The sequence below is a fragment of the Musa acuminata genome, chromosome BXJ2-1 (assembly GCF_036884655.1).
Source record: "Musa acuminata AAA Group cultivar baxijiao chromosome BXJ2-1, Cavendish_Baxijiao_AAA, whole genome shotgun sequence".
NCBI classification, from domain to species: domain Eukaryota; kingdom Viridiplantae; phylum Streptophyta; class Magnoliopsida; order Zingiberales; family Musaceae; genus Musa; species Musa acuminata.
This window is the reverse complement of record NC_088338.1, coordinates 3416471-3431395: the sequence shown is the minus strand read 5'-3', so window position 1 is coordinate 3431395 and position 14925 is coordinate 3416471. Positions and strand designations below refer to the sequence as shown.

Genomic DNA, 14925 nt, shown 5'->3' with positions numbered 1-14925 from the left:
GACATACAGACAACAGAATCCAACCTTCAAACTTTGTAGCTTTCCAAAACCCTACAAGTACAACTAGTGCCAAAGTGACACTCGACTAATGAAGCTAAAAGATGTGAAGCAATTGAGATTGATCTCCAAGTGGTAGAAGAAGACCAAACAAGGATTTAAGGAGAAGCTCTCCCAAAATCCATTCTAATCCTAACAAAATCTGACATTCTAAACAAGAAGGATCCTAACCTTGTGAATAGACACTTCACAAGATTCCTAAAGTATGAATGTCCATGACTTTGGAATAAGATCTCTTTCTTGTGTTGTGGTTAAGGATGGAGTAGGTTATCCTTTTCTTGGGACGGGTGAGTAGATTCATTAAGTCTTCGGTGTTCAGATCTATGATACTGAGTCAAAGAATAGTTCAATATATTATAAGTGTTTTTCTTTTTGAGATGTTCAATATAATTTTTTTTGGTTTAATCTTAAACCAATAATAACTCGAAAGAACTATACTTATATGTGATCTTTCCCTTTCTTGGTATTAGAGAGCAGCAGACAGACGAGAAGCCATGGCGTTTATTTTGCTCCATGGAACCCTGCAAGCATCGATCTTGGAGGCAGACTCCTTACTAAAAGCTCGCGGAGATCGTACTACTCAAAACTCTATTCAAAAGGTATAATTTTCTATCTACAATTCCATTTATGCCAATTCAAGCCATGGCTTTTCATTTATTTGATGCTGTCGAGATCGTATCAACTGATGTGTTATGCATGGTGTTATTGCCGCTGTCAAATGGGAGAGCTCCACTTTCTCGAGGAGCAGGCTGTTGAAAGGCTTCTCATGGATCAGGAGAGTCTCATTCTGCCGTCCCAAGGTGGATTAATTGCCTCGTTTTGTCCCTGAATTATGCTTGGATCATTCGGAGTTGATGTCGATCATGCATACGCAGCTCGTCGAACAGATGGAGGGATTCGGCAACGAGGGCTCTGCGAACGTCTACGCTACCATCGACCTGGAGAAGGCCAGGGTCGGTCGCACCAGAGTGATGAGCAAGGACGAGCTCGTCGACTCCTTCAGGTGGAACGAGTCGTTCCACATCTACTGCGCGCACCACGCGGCGTACATCATCTTCACCGTCAAGGCGGAGAGAGCCGTCGGGGCGGCGGTCATCGGCAGAGCATACCTGCCGGTGAAGGACGTCGTGGATGGCGCGGCGGTGGATCGGTGGCTGGCGATCTGCGGCGAGGACCGCAAACCGCTGGAGCGAGGGGCTAAGCTGCATGTGAGGGTGCAGTACGTGGCCGTCGACGCCGACCCGGAGCAGAACTGGGGTAGAGGGATCGCTGATCCGAGGCACACAGCGGTGCCTCGAGCTTTCTTCCCACAGAGGTATGGCTGCAGGGTGAGGCTTTACCAGGACGCCCACGTACCAGACCAGTTCATCCCGTGGATCCCGTTGGGCGATGGGTACCACCACGATTACCAGCCCCAGAGATGCTGGGAGGACATCTTCGACGCGATCACCGGCGCGCGGCATCTCATTTACCTCACTGGGTGGTCGGTTTTCACGGGGATCCGCCTGGTGAGGGATCCCCGGAGGCCAAGGGCCGGAGGAGACGCCACGCTGGGGGAGCTGCTCGTGAGGAAGGCCGGAGAAGGTGTTCGAGTGCTGATGCTGGTGTGGAACGACAGAACCTCGCTGGGACTCGGCCCGCTGAAGAAGGACGGCTTGATGGCCACGCACGACCAGGACACCTTGAGCTACTTCAGGAACACGGGCGTGCACTGCGTCCTCTGCCCTCGTAATCCTGACGCCGCGAGTAGCTACGTGCAGGACATTCAGATCTCCACCATGTTCACGCACCATCAGAAGACGGTGCTCGTGGACGGTGAGGCCGCAGGAGGAGGGAAGAGGACGATCCTGAGCTTCGTTGGCGGCATCGATCTGTGCGATGGGAGGTACGACACGCAGTACCACTCTCTCTTCCGAACTCTGGCCACCACCCATCGCACGGACTTCCACCAGCCAAACTTCGAGCGCGCGTCGATCCGCAAAGGCGGGCCGAGGGAGCCTTGGCACGACATCCACTGCCGGCTCGAAGGCCCCGTCGCTTGGGACGTGCTGTGCAACTTCGAGCAGAGGTGGAGAAAGCAGGGTGGAGGGGAGGAGCTGCTACTGCAGCCCGAACGCATTTCATCCATCCGTACGGACCAGTACGACTCTCGCGCTGTGGCGGACGAAGACGCATGGAGCGTCCAGTTGTTCCGGTCGATCGACGGTGGCGCGGTCTCTGGATTTCCCGACACACCAGAGGCGGCGGCTTCCGCGGGGCTCGTCACCGGAAAGGACCATGTCATAGAACGCAGCATCCAGGATGCTTACATTCACGCCATCCGCCGAGCCAAGGAGTTCATCTACATCGAGAACCAGTACTTCCTCGGGAGCTCGTACGGATGGAGTGCAGCAGACGGCATCAAAGTCGAGGACATCGGGGCGCTGCATCTCATCCCCAAGGAGATCTCTCTGAAGGTGGTGAGCAAGATCGAGGCCGGAGAACGGTTCACCGCGTACGTGGTGATCCCGATGTGGCCAGAGGGCATCCCCGAGAGCGAGTCGGTTCAAGCCATCTTGGACTGGCAGCGGAGGACGATGGAGATGATGTACACAGACATCACGCAGGCACTCCGAGCCAAGGGGATTCGAGCGGACCCCAAGGACTATCTCTCCTTCTTTTGCTTAGGCAATCGAGAAGGAAGGAAGTGGCCGGGCGAGTACCAGCCGGAGGAGCGACCGGAACCGGACACGGATTACAGCAGAGCTCAGCAGGCGAGGCGATTCATGATCTACGTGCACGCCAAGATGATGATAGGTAACCATGAACTTGCTTCTGCAGCTTGTGATTCTCGTAACGATTGATTCCTCACTCGTGGTTTCAGTGGACGACGAGTACATCATCGTTGGCTCAGCGAACATCAACCAGAGATCCATGGACGGAGGAAGGGACTCGGAGATCGCGATGGGTGCGTACCAGCCCAGCCATTTGGCATCGGAATGGCAGGCGGCGCGGGGGCAAGTCCACGGCTTTCGGTTGGCGCTGTGGTTCGAGCACATGGGGACGGTGGACAACGTCTTCCTCCGTCCCCAGAGCGCTGAGTGCGTTCGCATGGTGAACATGGTGGCCAAAAGGAATTGGGATCTGTACGCGAGCGAGGCGCTGTTCGATGACCTGCCAGGCCATCTTCTTAGCTACCCCATCGACATCGCCGACGATGGAAAGATCACGGCGTTGCCGGGGTCGGAGGTCTTCCCGGACACCAAGGCCCGAGTTCTTGGGAGAAGGTCCGAGTACCTTCCCCCCATTCTCACCACGTGATGCCTCCTTTGTGGATATGTTTGTGTTATTTCAATGGACGAAGACTGAAAACGATGCAACACTCTCCAAACACATAGAATCATACAGTCTATAAATCTATATGATTGAATTGAGTAAGACTCATCAGTATTAACATGAATGATTGACACCACTCTTATATTGATTATATGTAGAGCAAAATAGAGTTTTTTATCGGCATACTATGGAGTAAACGGTAATATATAGTGGACATCACCACCATGCATCTGCTGAGCAGGTAGTAAAGCAGCACCCAGAAAACAATGATCTTGAATGGATATCCTCCAAGTTGTAATCTTCATCTACCATGGCCTGACACTCTTTTTAACTGTGATTCAAGATTCCAGAACAAGGGATCGAGTTTGCAGATCATTCATTGCTTCCACCGCACTGGTCCAATCGAGGAGAGGAAATGTAACATCTGATGTTATATGTGGCTATCGAGCAGAATGTTCTGTGACATCTGATGAGGTGTAGTCGATTGGAGATTGATCCCAAGGAGGAACTATATTTTGTTGAGGAAACACGAACAGACTGTGTGGGAAAGAACCAGCAGGCAGTGCATCAGCACTTGCAAGCTGACCGAAGGAACCCAAGGCCGGGGAAGGATTTGCTGCTTCTGCAACCCTCCTACTTCCTGCTGGATCACTTGAAGCACAAGGTAAACTGATTCCACTGTGGTGAGAAGGAAGAAAAAGATACCGATATGAGTCTGCTGTAAGAGCTTGAAAAGAATCTTCATAGCATGGCTTTCCACCATATGAATCTTCTTCTCTCTTCTTAGACTCCATAAAACTTCCTGTACAGCAAAACATGTGTGTGCAAAGGCAATGATGTCAGACTTACCTGTGACAGAATGCGATTACTGATGACATATTACACATCAGTGAATAGTTGGTGGATGCTTACCAGTTCTGTTCTTGTCAAAGGGATTGTTGCAGCCTTCACAGTGGCACAATCTGGAGCATCCCATTTTTGCCTTTAGAGCGACAAGGGCAGAGGAGGGCAACATATGCATCAGACCACATCAAGAAGAAGAACTAATGGCAGAAAGAAAGAATTATCATTGAAAGTAACACCAGACCTTGAAACATTCGCAGTAATTTTTCACGCAATTGGACTTCCTGCAATTGCATCCCGCTCCGTGCCTGGGTGAAGCTATCAAACACTGCCTATTATTCTCCCCCTGCAGAGTTTGCCCATGAGAGTCTTGTTTCATCGGCCAAAGGTAACAATGAAGGGTTGCAATCCTTACCACAAGAACACTTGGTTGATCTGCAGGCTGCACAACATTCGGACCAAAGGCATGTGTGTTCTGAGTCTCGATCTCTTCTATTAAGTCAGATATACTTTCCTGGTATTCAGGTCGATTAAGGCAGTGTTGGCACCCACAAGCATCAGAACAATACATCTTCCAGTTGAAGCACTCACAATAGCTACAGGTAGAAGCCAAAAAAAAACATTGGATTAAAGGAGATTAAAGAGACTTTTGTTAGAAATATTGTGTGTGCGCCATGGAAGAGATGAGCAGAGAATAGTATGATTAAAGTTTAAAAGAATCCTACTACATATACTCGTCAAGATTCTTGACACAATATCAAGTCAGGTAGATAAAAAAGGATTGAATCGATCAAATTATAATTTGATTTAACGAAGATGATTCACACCAAGACGGGTAGAGAATCATGCCGTAACATCAGAGAAGATGCTGACTCTAATGAAGTTTGAATCGGGCACAACAAGAAATACCAAACATGAATAGAAAAAGATATTAGAAACATTTATGTATGTGAGACAAGAAAGTTCGATTCGAAAATTACTAACAACACTTGATACGGAGCAGAGGAAACTTACTGTCTCAAGCAACCGGACTTCTGACATTTACAGTCGGGTGTCCTCTTCCTGCTCACGTGAATGCCACGATTGGATTGGAGCGAGAAATAGAAGTAAAACCAGAGATTAAGCTTGACGGAACTTGCCTCTTTCTTGTCGAGTTCATCTGGGTTGGCATTGTAGGGCTGCTACCAGTTGGATTTGCAGAGCGCTTCAGGAGCAAAGAGATGACGAAGTAGTTCTTGTGAATGGTAGAGTCCGTCGATTCAACGATCTCACGAAAGAGGAATCTGTGTACCTCTATGATAGAGAGAGAGAGAGAAACGTCGAGGATAAGACGCCGACAAGTTTGTTAGTGTCGTTAGGAGTGGAGTTTCACTAAAATTTAACTAAGGGTATTTGTGTAATTAAGATGTTAATTGTTAGGGAGGTTTTGGAATCAGATAATAAATTAGGTTGACTCCTCTTTCTATTTATAATCTTAATTTTTTAGAAATTAATATTTTAAAACTATCCCCTCACTTATGGATCAACTGATATATTATTTTTATCTTCTTTTTCTATTTTGTGAAAGGATGAAGTCGAAAGATGGTGAGTGACATCGACGAGTAACATCGATGACAATAACATCGATAGCAAGTGTCATCGAAGATAATCAACGACGTGTTAACAGGGAAAGAATGAATAAAGAGATAATGAAAAAGAAAAAAAAGAAATTAAAATTGATAATATTACGATTATAAATAGGAAAATAATATTTTATTATTTTTAAAGAATTATCAATAATAAGAAGATTGTGAATAGTAAATAGGAGACTGAATATTAAGTTTCTAAATTAGAGTTAGATAATTAATTAGAGAATGTTCTTATTTATTGGGAAATAAAGTTCTAATTAGTCATAAGAAAAAAATGATTATTATTTATGAACAAAATCTTCACTGAATTACTATTTTTAATGATGACTTGTATTTGTAGCTAATTTATTCACATTTCATCATTAAAAATATGTAATTAGACAAGATGATAATGTTATGACAATACACAAAAAAGAAAAAGTCCCTAAAATTGTAAAAAGAGAAGATGTAGAATAATGATACTTCACTGACGAGTTATTTGTCAGTTATAATTGATAATATCAATAAATAAGATTTTTAATCTTCTAACTAGTTTTAAGATGTTTACAAAAGACATAATCAATTTAAACACAAGGTAAATATTTTCAAAATTTCGAATATCTCTTCAAAATTATTAAATAAGTTGAATCCAATTTTTATTAGTGATTCAAGAAGTTGTTTTCTGGTGAGGGGTTTATTGAAGTACAAAATATATACATACAAGCAACAAGTAACACTAAACGAACGAGGCAGACAATGCATTACGGCTAATAAAAGCAATCAAAAGTAATTTTGTCCATGAAGCAACCACACTCAACAAAACTACCACGTACGAAAACAATCAGGAGTTTCGCTCAGTGGCCATTTAGAGATTGAAATGTTTTCTTTGACGAATTCAACACAAAACATGTCTAATACTTTTTTTTTTTTACTACACATTAATTACAGCAAAAATCTAGTCAAAAATATCATCATCGTCGTCAGGGAGAGGTTGAGCAGCAGCTGCAGCTAGCTCTGCTTCATGTCTGGAACACAAGGGTAATCCATATTATGCATCAGTATGTATTTATTGCTCGTAAGTTTAATATTCTCTACTGTCGATATTGATAACAAAACATTATCCAGGAATAATGACAAGCTTATGGATAGAACTTACTGTTGTTGTGCGGCCAGGTCAATCTGCACCTCCGGAGGAGCAAGGGCAGGTGATTCAACAAAATGGAGGTTCGGATCCCTGCCAATAAAATTCTACACTAGATCAATCTTGTATCAACATCTCGTTTGAAGATTTAGACAAAGAAAACTGTTCTTGTTAGTAGGTACCCTGCAAGTTTCCTAGCAAGATAAAGGAATGGCTTCTCAAAGTTATAGTTGCTCTTTGCTGAAATTTCATAGTATTGAAGGTTCTTCTTCCTGTGAAATGTAACTTGTTTCGCTTTAACCTGCCTATTCTTCACATCTACCTTGTTACCACAAAGCACGATTGGAATATTTTCACAAACCCTGGTTTCCAACAAAATAGAAAATTAGGATGTTTTTCAAATAAAAGGGAACAAGATAACATAAAATAGTTTGTTTTCAATCTCATGAAAAGAACCTGCATAGATCACGATGCCATGTTGGGACATTTTTGTATGTTAACCGGGCAGTGACATCAAACATGATAATAGCACATTGGCCATGGATACTGCAGCAACAGAATAGTAGAAACTATCAGAATGTGTTGAAAGGCAACTCTTAACCGGGCACTCTTATCCATACTTTGCTTTTATAATTAAATACAATTATATAAACAAAAAATGTTGAATATTTTTATGACAAAATGCAAAAACTTACTCATTTTTCATTTTAAAAATCATATAAATCTTTTTCAAGTACCACTGCTCACCCTCCACCAAAAAAATCGCGATAACAAACTGTTTGAAATCAAGTCATAGGACCAAACCAAAACTAAATAAAACTTCAATCATATATGCTGAAATTAAATGATGGATATTACCAAAGACCAATAATACTGCAGCTTCTTTTGAAACAAAATATAACACAAATTTTAATGTAAAGAAAAATAAAGGAAAACAATAACCCGACAGGCTTTCAATAGAAGAAAACTAAAGGGGAAAAAGGCCTCAGGCAATATGATAACAGTGCCTCAAGATGCATTACATAATCATCTTAACAAAACCTCAGACCACAGAATCATTTCGTAAGCAGGAAGAGACTCGGGAGGCACCTCTTATAACAATGGTATATACTAATCATTCATGATCTGTGGTAACTGCTACAGGTTATTATCACAAACCACATTTTTCAACTTGGTGGACTTCTGTAACACAGAACACATGTAGCTCAACTAAGAAAATCTAAAATCATTTCTAAAAATATCAATTAATGAAATTAAAAATACTATTTTTTAAAACCCAGACCGTACATTGGTGAGAGCCCATGCACCGAGCTGCTCTTTTCCGTAGAATTATTTCCAAAATGCTATTTGCTACCGTTTTCAACAACCTTCCAAAGTTACAAGTTAGAAAAAGTTTCCTTTTGGTATATTATAAATTAGCTAGAAAAGACACATATACTCTTTATATATACTCTCCATCTTCAACCCAGTATCTTCCACCCCAATAATTAACATTGTCCCTCCTCTAACCACTATATTTACTTCTGATGTATTATTTCTATTTTTACAAAGTTGTCTAGCGAAAAACAACTTTGAAAGCCAAATGAGTAGGAAAATTGGATCATCCAGTGCAATTTACAGAACCATCCATTCCTCAAACAAAAAGACAAATCACACTCCAGAAAATTAAATAAATAGCATATCTTGCTGAAAATGGGCACTGGTGGAAGAAAATGTCTCATTTTGCCTAACAACTGTAGTTTTCCACAATATGAAGTTGACAACAGATAGATTAGAAGAAGACTACAGAATGCACTCTACCATTTAATGAGAAAGAAGCAGTGAGAAGAAGAAATAATATGAAGCTAAAAACTTCTTTCAATCTACAGACAAAGTCACAATTATAGAATTAGAAAAAAAAAAAGAGACAAAGACTTACTAGTAACCATCTCTGAGGCCACCAAACTTCTCCTGGCCAGCAGTATCCCAGCAATAGAAGCGGATCTTCCCACAGTTGGTAAAGAAATCCAATGGATGGACCTCAACACCAATAGTGGCTACAACAAACAGTATCAAATACATCAGCAACCATAAATGGCAAAAGAAAAAGTAGAGGCATACACGGTCACTCCCACAATACTCACGCTCATACTTCTTCTCGAATTCACCAGTAAGGTGTCTCTTCACAAACGTAGTTTTGCCTACATCATAGGGCAAAGATAGGAGATGAGAAAAATTCCAGTTTTGAAGTACAACATTAGAGAATTCATGACCGCAAAAAGATCGCAGGACGAATAGCTACAGACATGCTTGCAACACATGTCAGACTATAATTCTTAATCAGGAATCATAAACAACGACTCCGAAAAAGAAAATGAGATACGAATGAAATCCATGATAAGAGAAACCCAGAAAGGGAAGGATCAAACATGATCCGCTCACCTAGTAACAAACAGATCAGGCGCTGTCAACAACAATCGAACAATGGAAGCAAGAAAAGCGAAAGAAAGAGTAATATCCGTTATACACAAGATCGCATGAGAACAACGAAAAAGATCCGGTCAAAGCTCGCTACGTGAATTATACGTTCACAAGGTAAAACAAGAGATGGAAGCGGTCACCGGTTCCGCCATCGCCGACGAGAACAAGCTTAAAGTTAGGGTAATCAACGGTCTGCTGATTCGGCAACGCCTGCAAGCGAAAACGGCGAGCAAAACATCAAATCCCACGAAAAAAAGCGAAAACGCGGTTTGGACACCTACCATCCGATCGCTTCCCACAGAGTCGATCGGGTTGAAGAGAGCAGGAATGCGGAAAAGGGCCGAAAGGGCCGGCCTTCCTTGGCGAGCATAAACCCTAGGAATGAATATTTCTCGAAGCGTCAGAGAGCTTTAGAATGACGCGGGCATTATGGCCGTTGGATTGGGATCGACGGCCACAACGACGTGATCAAGCTCCGATGATGGGACGAAGCGGGATTGGGTTCATCGATTGCTGGATTGGGTTCGGTCAGAGTTTGAGTTGGGTTGGGCTCGATTCATGGAGGCTTTGGGTTCTTTGGGTACATCCACAGGCCAATACAGTAATGGGTTTCGGACTCGTCTCCATCGAATGAGATAGGTATGCACGCTTCTGCTCTGAAGCGAACAGTTCTTTTCCGACCATCGGAAAGAAGCTTACCGGCTCTGATGCCGACGGTGGGTGCTCCTCGTCGGTGGCTCACGACGCATTGGAACTCTTCGTAGAACACTCGGTGGTACCGTTGTGAGCATGCAAGCATCATTCGTAGGAGACTTGGTAATACAAGTCCGCGCATCAATTAAATTACACCCGACATAGGCTACATCTTACATGCACAAAAGCAAGTACTCGTTTACTAAAATTGGTAAGAGTACAATACAGAACATATATTCTTGCTCGCCGGATCACCCGACACAGCACCCACATATAGGCTTGGTAATAGGAGGAGATGGTTTGGTCATGGCGCCACACCTTCTTCTTCTTCAACCTCCTGCTGACACGGTAGGCGTCTCGCGTACGTTCCCAGTATTAGTTAATGATTATTGCGTTATGCTGGAGAAGGAACCAATCGACGCGCATTAATGTATAGCGGTCCACTGCCTCTCAGCGGCGGAGCGCGCGGGGGCTCCGAACGCTCAACAGCGAGACGTCGTCCACCACCGGACCACAGAGCGAGCCGTCGGTCTTGGTGTGGTAGAAGGTGCTGAGGAACACGACGCGGGTGCGCTCCACCGCGGCCGTGAACCGAAGCACCGCGCGCTTGTACCCGCCGGTGCCCTTGGACTCGTACGGGATCTTCACGGTGCCACGGGACGCGAATGCCTCCACCACCATAGAGCCCACGCAGCCGTTGCCCGCGTCGCCGACCGAGAAGGTCAGCGTGTAGACCTTCCCCGGGATGGTGCGCGCCACCTGGGCGAGGGCGCTCTCCTTCCCGGCCACCAGCTCCACGGCGCGCTTGCCATGGGGCACCGAGAAGTGGTCCGAGTCGATGTACTTGACGGCCTTGAGGGACTCCACCATCCATCCGGGCAGGGGGGAGTGGTCATCCTCGATGTTGGGTGGAATCAGCACGCCCCATGTGGTGTTGGGGAAAATGTATGGCCCTTCCTCGAAGTCACGGTTCTTCAGCAGATTGTCTGCGCCCATGTCGAGAGAGAGGAAGCAAAGCATATTCCTACATGCATGCATAGATGAAGCGTAATATTTAAGGATCATGGGCTTACCTCTGGTGAGCCTGGGCGGGTAGAGAGTTTTGATGGCGACGGAGTCGATGAGGGGGCCGCAGGCAGGGTCCTCCTCGACGCCGGGATTGTGGATGACGAGGTGGACCACCTCGAACAGGGCACGGAAGGCCCAGGCGTAGGAGTCCCAGCCGACGCTGCCGTACATGGTCTGGATGGGGAGCATGCCGGAGTCGGGGGTGACCGACACGTTGAGGCGCTCGTCCTGGGCGCAGGTGCGGGCGGCGCTGAAGGTGATGGAGTAGTACATGCCCTTGACCACCGTGAGCTTCTGCTTGATGGAGGCCTCGTTGCCGAGCCGGACGGCGTACGCCCCCTCCGGCACCACCAGAAGCATGTCCCCCTGCTTGTGCCCCGACTCGATGTACTCCACGAAGCCGGAGATCTCCCATTGCGGGATGGCGTAGCGGCCCAACACCTGCGTCCCGTTCATCTCCGACGCCTTCGGCGTCGCCTCGAAGTTCCCATTCGGCAACAAACCTGCACGTTCGATTGCATGCCGCGCTCATCATTTACACATACGGATTAGATTACAGGGAGAAAAAGCTGGTTCAGATCGACGCGTCTACATTGTTTCTTCGTTTAGCCAGGGGTTAGATCTGGAGTTGAGAGCTTGAACAGGCCTGACATGAGCAGGCACGAGAGCTGTGGTGGCTACAGAAAGATGAATTCACCATTATTTTGATGCCGACCCATGTGAACCCTTCAGTAGATCTATCTGTCAAAAGTACAGGTGGTGACAGGGCTCAGCGCCTCGCTCGGCCGGACTCGTAACGCAATTGTGGCTCGCATGAAACACATATTGAGCTAAGTTGTCAGATGTCTTCATTGCTCCAGCTGCCAACGGAGCCCGCCTCTGTCCACGCCATGACTGCACCGTACTTACCCGTCGTTCTCTGCTCCGCATCTGTGTCGGGACGACGGGAATAACTTCAACGCACGCCAACGATTAACCCCCACGGTAAATTAAGGGCTCGATGTAGCAAATGCTCCAGACTTATCGTCTACGATCTACAACTGTTCGAGCTAAGAAGCCCCTAATTGTAGCGTACATAGGGCTAATCAGGGAGAGAGAGAGAGAGAGAGAGAGAGAGAGAGAGAGAGAGAGAGAGACTGGAGAGCTAATTTGAAGCTGAATCAGAGATGAGAATCAGATATCAAAGCAGAAACAGAGTGTATGTGGACCGGCTTTAGGTACATACCGAGAGACATGGATCGTATCGAGGAGTAGAAACAAGAGGAAGGAGATGACGACGAAAACTCACCGTCAGTCATGGCAAAGGCAATGTGAACCGCGGAGCACAGCAGCAGAGCCAGCGCAGCGCGATGCATCATTTCCTTCTTCGCGTCACGGAGAGAGGGAGAGAGAAAGGGGAGACGAGAGGAGGAGGAGGAAATGGATGCGCCGTAGAGGGAGGGAGGGAGGGTTTTGGCCTTTTTAAGGTGGGGCGAGCAGCAAAATGCCCTCTGATGTTAAATCAATATCGAGAATGCCACCCACGTACCATTCTTCGCTCGATCAACTGGCGTTTGCCACGTGTAAGTGGCCCGCCGTTTTGAATGCCGCTCTCTGGCGCGCGGCCCCGAGAAGACGACGCCCTCCGCCATCTGGGCCGCTGCCGCATGACCTCCTGCGTTCGCCACCGCAGCTGCGGGCGGACGCACACTGGCCCCCGGTCACGTGGTCAGTCTCCCCGGTCGCGGTCACGCGCCAGGCGTCTGGGGAAAGGGACAAGCGCAGTTCCGGCAGTCACGCATCCATCTGCCATTGCTCCCTCAATTAGACCGGCCTAATCGAGCTGGACCGGCTTGGCTTTGCCCTGGGCGTAAAGAGGCATCGACGCGATTGCACCCTCGGGGACGGTTGCAGGAGCGAGTCGGCCGGTGCGTTCCACGAGAGAAGGTCGTCATCTTATCGGACCGAGGAGTATGGGCATGCATACAACACCCCACAACTTGGTTTTCTTGGCCACTGAGTTGGCTCCATTCCATAAGATAATGCACAATGATTCAGGAATCCTAGTCAAATAGATCTCCTTAGATCCTCCACGTATCTCTTTATAATTCTCCGGGAATAATCTTCAACTTTAGCCAGCATGGTACTTGTAGAACAATCGAGATAGGGTCGGAAGATTCTTGATCCTTGTAGAGAAACTAGTGAAGAAGCTCCCTGTGGAATATGTATACCCAATCATTGCTCTTTCAGCTTTTAACTGAAGTGTTCGTCCAAGCCAAAAGATAACTTGACAAGCAGTCAAATTCCACTGATGTTTGCACACACCATCGTACGAGTGAATCGGTGCAGCTGCCACCCATCGTGGTCTGAAATAGAAGTCCCATAGAACGTATCACATGCAGGTCTCTCTATATTATCCATCAGAGAGAGACACACCGGTCTATTAAGAACACGTTGGCGAGGGACACCCCACGAGTGTATGGGTCCGCGCCATTTGAAGGCAAGGATTTGATATCTCGGCAGAAGCTTCGCTGGGTGATGTGGGCAGGTTTTCGCAGTTAATTGATGCACCGCTTTAACTCTGAACACATCCCCAATCAAAGCATGTTTTCTGGACTGTTCTGCCGACTGGTGGCGTGGGACTGGGGTGACCTAAAGGATAGATTAGAATACGATAACATGCGCCCGTGGATGTCCGTGATCTCCGGTGGGGGTCACATGAGGCGTTTCCCTTTGCCGAGCACACAGTCGCAGGTGGAGGAGGAGGAGGCGGAAACAAGGTGGCCGGTGGATGACAGTCAAGGTCGATCCATGTTTCACCGCTCCGCTGATGGAGGACGGAAAGGCCAAGCGTTTCCATACTGTTTAGGTGCGCCGCCGTCGTCATGGGCATAACTCTAAGCCTGAGGGGACCGATCGCCAACCCCCCAAAAAAATGCCACCTTTGTCTTTGGCGACTGCGGCTCCAACTTCGCTTTGGAGAGTATCTAAGCATTAGTGAGCAGCGACTACCTGCGTCGCTTTTAGTCCTTTAGTTTTCAGCCGTTGATTATTCTATATATATATATGTATATATATATATATATATGTATATATATATATGTATATCTGTTATGATTAAAAAATAATACATGCATGATTATGTTGATGAACTCTCACACGAGCATCGTATCAATAATTCTTTTTAATATTAATATTTATATAAAAAAAATATTTTAAACTTAAAATTATATTATTTTAGATTATATTATCTTTCAAGAAGGTAAAGTTAGGCTGATCTATTCACTCGAAGATAATCATTAACACTAGGCTATATTAATATATCGCTCGTTTAAATGTAATTAATATGATTAAGAGATGGATAAAATAAGTTTGATTCAAAAACTCACAAGTCTTATTTAATGAGTTCTATATTTCTAAGAAAAAAACTTTATATAATATCATTCATGGACTTTTATTTGTCAAGTCTAGTGGACTTTTCATTATTTTCGATAGCTTACATACTATCTCGTAACCACTAACTATATTCTATGTCGAGAGTAATCATTCATAGGTCAAACATAGGGAAGAAAGAAAAGATTTCTCAAGTGTTCCTCATAGATCATTGCTTGATGGATCCATTCATTTGAGTGAATAAGAAGCTGTGAAATTGAGTATTTGATAAATAATAGTTGAATATTGTATTTTAAATGTGCATCGACGTAAATGTTGCTTAATAAAATTATATTTTAAAAATATATTAAATATTATATGATAAATTTA

At 45.4% G+C, this 14925-nt stretch overlaps 3 protein-coding genes across 5 annotated transcripts; 1 reads left to right on the top strand and 2 right to left on the bottom strand.

Annotated features, from left to right (window-relative positions):
* The first annotated feature begins 478 nt into the window (after nucleotides 1-478).
* LOC135598467 (phospholipase D alpha 1-like) lies at nucleotides 479-3514 on the top strand. 2 transcript variants are annotated; one of them, XM_065092292.1, is made up of 4 exons: nucleotides 479-656; nucleotides 783-857; nucleotides 945-2853; nucleotides 2921-3514. In XM_065092292.1, exons 1-4 carry the CDS (start codon nucleotides 552-554, stop codon nucleotides 3355-3357), a joined length of 2526 nt encoding a protein of 841 aa, XP_064948364.1. In that variant the 5' UTR covers nucleotides 479-551; the 3' UTR covers nucleotides 3358-3514. The 2 variants fall into 2 exon arrangements, with proteins under 2 accessions (XP_064948364.1, XP_064948363.1); XM_065092291.1 differs by having other exon boundaries at nucleotides 933-2853.
* A 3138-nt stretch (nucleotides 3515-6652) lies between these two features.
* On the bottom strand, nucleotides 6653-9839 carry LOC135583605 (GTP-binding nuclear protein Ran1B). Of its 2 annotated transcripts, none has more exons than XM_065092290.1 (8): nucleotides 9705-9839; nucleotides 9564-9633; nucleotides 9087-9143; nucleotides 8882-8999; nucleotides 7420-7509; nucleotides 7146-7325; nucleotides 6979-7070; nucleotides 6653-6847 (listed from the first exon to the last, which is right to left on the bottom strand). In XM_065092290.1, the coding sequence occupies exons 1-8, from the start codon at nucleotides 9705-9707 to the stop codon at nucleotides 6831-6833; spliced, it is 627 nt and encodes a 208-aa protein (XP_064948362.1). In that variant the 5' UTR covers nucleotides 9708-9839; the 3' UTR covers nucleotides 6653-6830. The 2 variants fall into 2 exon arrangements, with proteins under 2 accessions (XP_064948362.1, XP_064948361.1); XM_065092289.1 differs by having other exon boundaries at nucleotides 6979-7056; nucleotides 9705-9836.
* Nucleotides 9840-10294: 455 nt separating this feature from the next.
* On the bottom strand, nucleotides 10295-12611 carry LOC135598468 (BIIDXI-like protein At5g11420). Its single transcript, XM_065092293.1, has 3 exons — nucleotides 12473-12611; nucleotides 11190-11687; nucleotides 10295-11102 (listed from the first exon to the last, which is right to left on the bottom strand). The coding sequence occupies exons 1-3, from the start codon at nucleotides 12540-12542 to the stop codon at nucleotides 10567-10569; spliced, it is 1104 nt and encodes a 367-aa protein (XP_064948365.1). The 5' UTR covers nucleotides 12543-12611; the 3' UTR covers nucleotides 10295-10566.
* Nucleotides 12612-14925: the final 2314 nt, after the last annotated feature.